At 30.6% G+C, this 10,043-nt stretch overlaps 1 protein-coding gene across 2 annotated transcripts; it reads left to right on the plus strand.

Annotated features, from left to right (window-relative positions):
• Nucleotides 1-4,237: 4,237 nt before the first annotated feature.
• Nucleotides 4,238-9,510, plus strand: LOC111287678 (nicotinamide adenine dinucleotide transporter 2, mitochondrial-like). Of its 2 annotated transcripts, XM_022878350.2 has the most exons (9): nucleotides 4,238-4,753; nucleotides 4,970-5,065; nucleotides 6,290-6,396; nucleotides 7,036-7,084; nucleotides 7,196-7,308; nucleotides 8,287-8,381; nucleotides 8,505-8,593; nucleotides 8,724-8,818; nucleotides 8,958-9,510. In XM_022878350.2, the coding sequence occupies exons 1-9, from the start codon at nucleotides 4,663-4,665 to the stop codon at nucleotides 9,318-9,320; spliced, it is 1,098 nt and encodes a 365-aa protein (XP_022734085.2). In that variant the 5' UTR covers nucleotides 4,238-4,662; the 3' UTR covers nucleotides 9,321-9,510. The 2 variants fall into 2 exon arrangements, with proteins under 2 accessions (XP_022734085.2, XP_089615933.1); XM_089759807.1 differs by lacking the exons at nucleotides 6,290-6,396; nucleotides 7,036-7,084.
• Nucleotides 9,511-10,043: the final 533 nt, after the last annotated feature.

The raw sequence follows: 10,043 nt of genomic DNA on the forward strand, positions 1-10,043 counted from the left end.
ATTTGTTAAAGCTAAAGGATTTAAGCATTACATGTCTATTACTTCCCTTAGATTTCGTATGCCATCATGATAGACTGTTGCTAGGGATTGCTATTAAATTTATATAGATGAAAAAAAATTTTTAAAGCAATTTTTCAAATCGTCTACTATAAGAGTATTTCTAACCACTGACATATAGATTTCTATACAAAGAGTCAATTATATGTGTCTTACTGCTCATTTTGTAAACAACGATTGGCAACTTAACAAAAAAATTTTAAACTTTTGTCCATAAAGTTTTGTAAACAACTTAACAAAGGGCAATTGAAAAATGTTTGCGTGATTGGGGGATTGATAAAATTCTCACTATCATAGTTGATAATGCTAGTTCTAATGATATTACAATCTCATACTTGAGAAAAAAAATTTAATAATGCAAGAACTAGTATTGTACGAGGTAAATATCTTCATTTAAGATGCATTACTCATATTGTTAACCTTATTATGAGTGATGGGTTAAAGGAATTAATTGATTCAGTTGCTCATATTAGAGGGGCAATTAGATATGTGAGACAATTACTCTCTAGGTTAGCCAAGTTCAAAGAGTGTATTGTCAATGAACATATTCAAAGTAAGAGCTTCTTAGGCTTGGATGTTAATACTAGGTGGAACTCTACTTTCTTGATGTTGGAATAAGCTTAAAAATTTCAAATGGCTTTTAAGGCATTTGATGATATTGATCTTTATTATGGAACTAAACTATTATTAAGATATGGGGTGCCCGATTAAAATGATTGGGCCAGTGTTAGAAAATTATGCATTTTTTTTCAAAATTTTACAATCTCATAATTAGAGTTTTGGGTTCTACATATGTCACCACTAACAATTTTCTTGAAAATATATGTAGTGTTTATGGTATTTTGTAAGATTGGCGATTGAATGTTAATGTTGAGTTGAGTGTAATGGCTAAGAGAATGAAGGATACGTATGACAAGTATTAGAGGAATGTGGAGAAAAATGAATATATTACTTTATATTGCTTCTGTTCTTGATTCTTGGAAAAAACTTACATTTATAGAGTCTTGTTTTATGAAAATATATTCTCGTGATCAAATTTCAATGATGATTAAGAAAGTGCAAGAAATAATAGTTGAGTTGTTTGATGAATTCAAAAACATGTTGCAACCTCAATCTGAACAAGTTGGTGATACTAGCCATGCAAGTCAACCACTACCATCCACCAATGAATTTGGAACTGTGGACCTATATGACTCACAAGTTGTTATGGTCAAATTTAAAAGGTTTAAGAAACCACAAGATAGAGAAGAGAATAAAATAGAGTTGGATAAATATTTGAATGAAGAGCTTAAAGCTATTAAAGAGGGGGTGGACTTTGATGTTCTTCTTTGGTAGAAACTTAATAGGCATAGGTTTCCTTTCTTTTCCCATTTAGCTCGTGATGTATTGGCGACTTCTATATCTACAGTTACTTTTGAATCTACTTTTAGCATTGGTGATCGTGTGCTAGATGCATATAGGAGTTCTTTAACTTTTAAACTTGTTCAAGCTATTATTTGTGTTCAAGATTGGTTATGTAAAGCTACAGATTTTGATCCAAATGCCTTAGAGAATGAAGTGGAACAACTTGACAAGATTGATTTGGGTAATTATTTTATTTATATCATTATTTTTCAATGCTTATTTCTTTAAATCTTTTAGTTAAAGCCAACTTTTTTATTTTTTATGTACTTTTAGATTTATCCAAAATTAGATTAAACCCTGTAATTGGTTAATAAAGTTTATTAATCAATTAAGGTAATATTGGCATAACTTACATTGAATATGATCCACACAATTAAATCTTTTTGTTTTAGATAGTTTTAAAAGGAATAATTTTTCATTGAATTGTGTTTTGCTTTTATTTATTTATTACTGAAATTTTAAAGGGTGTTGTTGCATGCTGCTCGCTACCTTTTACTTGTTGCTACCTGTTACCTATTGCCCACTGTTGCCTGTTACCTATTACCTACTAGATATTAATGTTTGAGACTTGAAATTTAAGTGCTGTAATTGGTTAAAATGTTTAGTCTTGCTTGTTGAATATCGTTTGAGAATTAGACTTTATGGATTGTAATTTGCTATATGTTGTATGTGTTTATGTTGTTTAAGACTTAGACTTAGAGTTTATGAAGCTTGTATTTAGATTTTATTTGAGTATTGCTCGTTGATTTAGAGCTTGTGTATTACTCACTGATTTAGAGCTTATGTGTTGCTCATTGACTTAAACTTTATAAAGCTTATGTGTTGCTTACTGATGTTATTTGATACATAGACTTATTGTGTATTGCTCACTAATTTACAGCTTAAGACTAAATTTATTGTGTATGAAGCTTGTGTTTATGAAGTTTGTGTTTAGATTTTATGAAGCTTGTGTTTATGAATTATATGAATTACATTAAAAGTTGAATATAGGAGATAAAAAATCAAAATCGATTATATTAAAAAAATCAACTGAAACCAACAAGATTAAATCGGTTTGGTTTTCTCAGTTTTGTATTACTATTCAGTTGGCTCGATTTTATTTTTGATTAAATTGGTTAAATCGGTTTTTGGATTTTTTGAATTGAATTAACCGAAAGGGGTGATTGCTCAGTCATAATAATTATGGAATTTTATTGATTACTTGATTTTATGTTTTGTTTTGCAAAAATAAAAAACTCAAAGCAGGCTTTTAATTGACAATCAATTAAGGTTCTATTTTTGTAATTTTTTGAGAATGATCATTTTTAATTAATTTTTTCTTTTACAAAAAGAAAAAAAGAAAAACTCAAAATAAGCTCTTGGCAATCCATTAAACTCTAATTTGAAGCTTATAGACAGTATCATTTGAACTTAGTTTTAATATTAAGTTTATAAATTGGCATGAGAAATTAAGATAAGAAAAAGAATAATTTAGAAAACGGAAGACAATGGGTTCCAAAGGGAAATATTTATCTCTAACTTTATGGATTGTAAAAAAAAATGTCATAAGAAATGAAAAAAAAATCCAAATTTTCTACATTTATTTTATCAAATTCATCACAAAAATATGCAAAATTTATGAAAATGTTTTAATTAAATTTTTATTCTTTTACTTCTATTTAAATATCTCAAATTTTAAAAAGAAAAAAAAAAGGAAGTAGAAACAATATGACTATCTCTTTAATTTTTTTGTTACTTCTTTTTGCAATTTGTTATCACAATTAGAAAAGGGATAAGATTAATTTATATCAATGTAAAATTAAAATTTAATTATTGATTTCAATAAGTCCAAAAACGAAAGAAGCAAATTAAAAAAATAGTTTAAATTCATTTCTTTGATCTATTGAAATTGATGATTAGAAAAAGATATAAAATTAAACAATTTTACACTAATATAAATTGATCCCTTCTCATAAAAAAATATAAAAATTTATTGTTCTTTCAGTTTATTCAATTCAAATACTATACATATTATGCAGCATTTATTTTCCTTTTTCTAAAAAAAGTTTAGAGGAAAAGAAAAATAATCTAAATTGGTAAAAGAAAAAATTTTTTTATTATGAGTTGAAAAGCTTACTAAAGAAAATGACCTAAACAAGCAATGTTATTTTTTAGCGATATTGTTTTTTAATGAGTTTGAAAAATATTATTTATAGTTTAAAATGTCGCGTATTGATGTTCCTAAGAAAGATCTTTTAAAGCCTTGTAAAAGAGGTTATTCATGTGTTTTTAATAATTAGATTAAGTGTTGAAAGTGGATCAAATAATTGAGCTTGCTAAAAATTATTCTAGTGTGTCAATAATACTAAAAATTACAAAAAATGGTACTTGGACGCTTGTTTATTTGATAATTTTTTCAAAAAAATTTTCATTAATTTTTAAAATATTAATAAAACTAATAATATTTATTTATATTTTAAATAAACTTGTTTAAATAAAAATAATTATGATTGTTCATATATAATGGACTATCATAGCTATTTAAACAAAAAAAAATCAGATGGTTTGATTAGATATAACTATTTAAACAAAAAAAATTACTGTTTATTTATTATAAAAAAAATTTTAATCACTTTTAGTATTTTTATTAATTTTTATAAAAGTGTTTGAGATTTTATTATAAAATAAAAATTAATTATCTTTAAAAATGTGGCGACTCAAATCAAATTTCTTATTTTTTTACTATTATTTATTGATTCTTAAAAGTGGGGAGTGGAAAGCAAATTTGATTTGACAACATCAGCTTCTCAGCAAGCCCAGAACAAATGCAAAGAAAAGAACTGGGCAAAACAAAGCAGGCAAAGCAAAACTTTTTCTCTGAAACTTCATTAATTTTACTTGACACAAAATCCAAATGTCAACAAGACATTATAGGCCAAAACTTATTTGCACTTTCCCATTAATATTCCTGCTTAGAACGAAGAAAAATATAACGAAAGTCACTCCTTGAAATTCAATTTCTCACCCAAGACTCATTCAAGAAAAACTAAAAGTGGAAGTGTCCAACACGGTCTTAACCCTTCAAACAAGCTAAAATCCAGAACGTTTTTCACGAACGGAGAGGGTTTCAATGTGACAGACAGAAGCTATATATATAGATCGTTGATGGGTTTTTTTGCTTAAATGTTTTTGAGTTGTTTTTAAGAATTGAAGGTTTTGAAGATGGGTAGTAGGCAAGGTGGGCAATCTTCTCATCCTCAAACCATAAGCATCAGAGAATTTATCTGCCACGCGGGTGCAGGTGCCACTGCAGGTTAGCTTTACTTGATTGCTTTTTTTGATTTATTCTTTTAGGGTTTCTTTTATCAGTTCTTGCCAAAAGATTAGAAATTTAGTGGATGTTTTAAGTGATCAAATGAGGGTTTGTATGGTTTATTCTTGGATTATGGGTGTTTGGAAAGAGAGTTGAAAATATGAGTGTTACTTTTGAAATTGCGATTTCTTGATGATTTTGGTTGCAAAATTTTAGGTGCAATTGCAGCCACTTTTGTGTGCCCTTTAGATGTAATCAAAACAAGGTTACAGGTTCATGGACTCCCTGAAGCTTCACAATCTGGAGCTAGAGGTATTGTACATTCTGTGCTTTTTAAACTGATTTTAATTGCTGTGCATGTTTTAGCACAAGTACTGGGTTTGAATTTATTACTTCTATGATACTGGATTATTGGATAAGCTGAGAACAGTAATTGAGATAAAGGGTTGATATTAGTGTGTGAATTCAGATTTTGTCATCTAAGAGAGTGTTTGGTATGGGGTGATCTGTTAAAAAACGACAATGATCTGCATTCAATAATTGCATTACCTTATTTGGTAGCAATTTAAAAATTCTAGTGTCAGTGATCTTAAATCACTAGGGTGATAAAATCACTATCTTGGGGAGTGATTTGATTCCCAACCTAAAGGATGGGAAAGTTTTATCGCCATAGGAAAGTAATTTTCAATATTATTTTCTAACTAATGTATCCTGACGAAAAATGTAGTTAACATTAACTCAATAAGTTGGCCACTAAAAATTTTAAAAATTTTGATTTTTTTAATCACTTATTTTAAAAAGTTTTATGTTTTAAATTTATATTGATTAGAAAAAATATAATGAATTTATCTAATAATTATTTTAGAAATTATTTTTATCAAAATTAATTTATGCTGTGTAGTTTTGTATAAAATAACGTTTAATTATTTTATAAATTATTGATTCAATAAGTATTAAATATATATTTTGAAAGGTTATCTTGGATATTTTGTATTGTATAAATTATTTTTTCATATAATACCAAACAAAGTGATTTAAAAACACCAATGATTTATAATATTGTATCAAATATAGTAATCTAAGATCAGTGGTAATCAAATCACCTTAATGATCTTATCACTATGGCAATTAAATAATTGTGGTGATCTTGAAAATGATACCAAACTCTACCTAAGTGTTTTCCTAGGTTCATCTTTAGAATGCAAAATTCTTGCTTTGTTGGGCTGCTCCACACCAAAATTTGAACCATTTGCAAATTTTTTTAGTAAAAGAGCTGTCTTTTTCTGATATTGAGTACATTGTGTCTCAAATCTTAGGTAAAGAATGATTTGTTCTTAATAGCTGAGTTTGTGGGTCTGATAGATTTTGGTCATATGAACTGCTCGCAAGATTGAGAGTGGTTGATAGATATAGTTTTGATTAGATGTTAAACATTTTGAAGTTGGATTTCAAATATTGGGTGAAATAGTTTGTGCATGAGTTAATGATTGCTGAAGAGTGACTCTTTTTCCTGCCCCTTTTTTGGTCCATACTCAGGCAGTGTCATTATAACAAGTTTACAGCATATAATAAAAAATGAAGGTTTTAGGGGGTTGTATCGTGGGCTTTCACCAACAATAATTGCTCTACTTCCAAACTGGGCGGTAAGTAATCTTTTGATCCTGAAAGCAATTAATTGGAAGCTACTTATTAAAGTGTTGGATTTTTGTTTTCTCTTTATATTAGTTTATGACTTATCTGGTTTTTCTTTTGAGTTTTTGAGTTGCTTATGATTTATGTTACATGGATACAGGATAGGGTGTTGGATTTTGGTACACTATGTCTTTGGCAATTTTTTACATTAATTTTGAGAATCAAAGTGGCATGCCCTTATGAACAGTAAAGTGTCCAAGAAGTGTCAGACATTGGTACATTAGGACAAACTGAAGACTCCATATAACATAGCCACCCTCAAAGGCAAACTTTACCCTTCCCGCCTATAATCTCCTACTACTATTTGAAACTGGCTTTAACCTGATTTTTGTAACTAATTTTCTTAATATGCCATGAAAAAGAGGCTATTTTGTGTGAGATTTCTTGCTAGTCTCCTTAACCTATCATTAGCATCATAGAGGGAAATTAAGTAACCAATTAGTATCATAGAGGGAAAGTTAAGTGACCAACTACCATGTTTATAAACCATAAGTTTCTTGGAAAATATTGATTCCAACTACAACGTGAAATACCATTTGATGTAATTTTGGTCTCCTGCAAAGTAACAGAAACTCTCATTTCATATGTAGGTGTATTTTGCACTTTATGAGCAACTAAAAGGCCTACTCACTTCACATGGTTGGTTCTTCTTCTTGTAATTTTCTCTAGAGTTGAAGATTGACATGTCTTCTGCCAATCCAGCTTCAGTTGTTTTGATTTCTATTATAATTATAAACCGATATGTTGCAGATGATAATGGTGGGCAACTCACAATTGGGGCAAACATGGTAGCTGCTGCTGGTGCTGGGGCTGCCACATCCATCACAACGAACCCATTGTGGGTTGTAAAGACGAGACTCCAAGTAAGTTTGGTGTTATGTGTGAGGATAACATGTTTCTTGTAAAATATATCAGTGGCTGTATAATATTTTGTTTTTCTCTTTGCTTAAACCATGTTCATTTGTTTCTAAAATACTTACTTTGTTATGACCTTGATATTGATGTATGCATGCATTTGCAATTCAGAGTTAAGTAGCTGCAGTTAGTACTTAGTTTTGGTTATTGGAGTACATTCTCTTTTTGCAACAGAATATGCTTCTCTTTGTTGCTGTCTCCTGGAGGTACCCAAACCAAGGTTTATGACTGGGCGTTTGGAGGATCAAACTCCTTATCAATGCTTTGACAGAAGCATAGGCCTAGGAGGCTTAGTTTAAACCATAAAAGTAAGCCTTTCCTGGCAAGGGGATGAGTGTGATCAATAACGTTTAACTTTCTTTTAGGTTTCAATGTTGAATAAGGCCTATTCTAATTTATTCCGCAAGTATATTACCTCCAATAAAACTGGATTAGTAATTTATTTTCTAAGATTTATTGATGAGTGAAGACTGATTTGGTTTCCCCATTGTGAATTGAGGCAGTGGGATTTTCACCTTCATTCATTATAGTCAGAAATGCTCTACTATGTCATTATTTTAATGTAGTAGTCACTTTCAAGGACATTTAATGTCTGTTGGTTTGGCTGCATCTCTTTGCATTGACGTTATTGAAGGTTATATCATGACAAACTGTAAGAACATTGATTGCATGCAATAATCATTGGATGTTTTCTTCTCCTTTTGAAGTAGTAATCTTCTCTGGGATATGACTGCAAGATTAGATTTGTTTGTTGTGTTCATCTGATTGCCATTTCCTTGTTGAAGCTGCCTTTGATGCTTTAAAAGTCACAAAATCCCTGTGACTTACCTAGGATGTCATATGTATTAGATATTATTGTGGATATATCGATATGGTCATTCTTTATGCATTCATTGTTATGCTTTTTTCTTTTGGTCTTTGTTTAGACACAGGGAATGAGAACAGGCGTGGTTCCCTATACTGGTGTACTTTCTGCTTTACAAAGGATTGTACATGAGGAAGGCTTACGGGGGTTGTATAGGTTAGTGATAGTAATACTGTGCTTGGAATATTTGCAGGCATATTTGCTTCAATTGTAATCTGATTTACATTTTTGTTTTCCATTTACCATTGGTGCCATAATTTATTTCATTATTTGACACAGTGGAGTTTTACCTTCTTTGGCTGGGATTAGTCATGTGGCAATTCAGTTTCCAGTATATGAAAAGATAAAATCCTATATGGCAAAAAAGGGTAAATAAGTTATCACTATTCTCTCTTTATGTGATTTCTAGTTTGTGGAAATAAGATTCACGGAATCCTCTGCCGAATAATTTATTTAGTTGGTGATTCTGGTCATATTAATTTTTATTGTTTTCTTCAGACAGTACACCTGTTGGTCATCTAAGTCCTGCTGATGTTGCAATTGCCTCTTCAATATCTAAAGTGCTTGCCTCTATTATGACTTACCCACACGAGGTATGTTTTTGTTGGACTTTGCTGTTTTTACTAAACTCCAGTGGGATCACCATAATTGAATAAACTCTCATGTTTTGCGGATCATGTGTGCTTCTTTTTCTTCTGAAGTTTTTCTTACTCTTCAATTTCATATCAACAGGTTATCCGATCAAGGCTTCAAGAGCAAGGGCACGTCAGAAATTCCGAGGTCCAGTATGCAGGGGTGATTGATTGCATTAGGAAGGTATTCCGAAAGGAAGGTCTTCCTGGCTTTTACCGAGGCTGTGCGACTAATTTATTGAGAACGACACCATCAGCTGTCATTACATTTACCAGTTATGAGATGATTCACCGATTTCTGTACCAGGTTTTACCTCCAGACACGAAGAATTCCGATGCCTACCCTAAATCTGATGGCCAGTTCAAATCCCAGCCTGATAATAGAGGGACCATGGAAGACAATAAACAATTGCAAAATCACTCAAGTAAGATGACACCTGCAATCCCTCTAGGTAACAAATAACAACTGACAAGTCTCCACTGTTGGTTTTTCTTTTTTCTTTTTTTCCTTTTTCCTCCAACCTACATTATGTTAGACGAAATTTTTCCTAAAAAAGAAAATGAAAGCCTGTTAGTCAAATGTTAAAAGTGAATAAAAAGTGTAATTTTTTATTGCTTTATTGATAGTGCAAATGATGCTTTAATTTGTTTCATACTTGGGGAATAAACCAACGATTTTGATCCTTACAATGTTACAATCCGTTAGATTGATGTCAAAAGCAACTTTTTCACGTGGACATTGGAATATATTCAATTAAAGATTTTAGAATTTTTAAATTGGGTGATTGAATGTTCCATAAGTTTAAAATGATAGATGCATAGGATTCAAATTATTATAACCAAGAAAAAAAAAATTCAGAAGATTGTGATGCGGTCAGATGGTACGAGCATCTTGTGCCTTCTAACCAAATGGTCCTGGAGGGCAACCGATTCTAGGCTTATCATCACCAAAAGCAGAAGCTGATATTCCTTTCTTCAGCATTGGAACACGTAAGAGATGATAGGTCTACACTGGTTCACGCTAAACAACTCCTGTATTTGAAAACTTAATGACATTGAGAGGGCGTTTCATTCGGATAGTCTTACGATATTGTCTGCAATTTGTGTTTTCGTTATGAGATTACCTGTTTGATTTGAAAACTTTCTTCAATATTCGATCATATCAACGAGAGTCACAAACCCATAC

Source organism: Durio zibethinus, chromosome 4 (genome assembly GCF_047325235.1).
Source record: "Durio zibethinus cultivar Kanyao isolate XHJ-2024 chromosome 4, ASM4732523v1, whole genome shotgun sequence".
Lineage (NCBI taxonomy): Eukaryota > Viridiplantae > Streptophyta > Magnoliopsida > Malvales > Malvaceae > Durio > Durio zibethinus.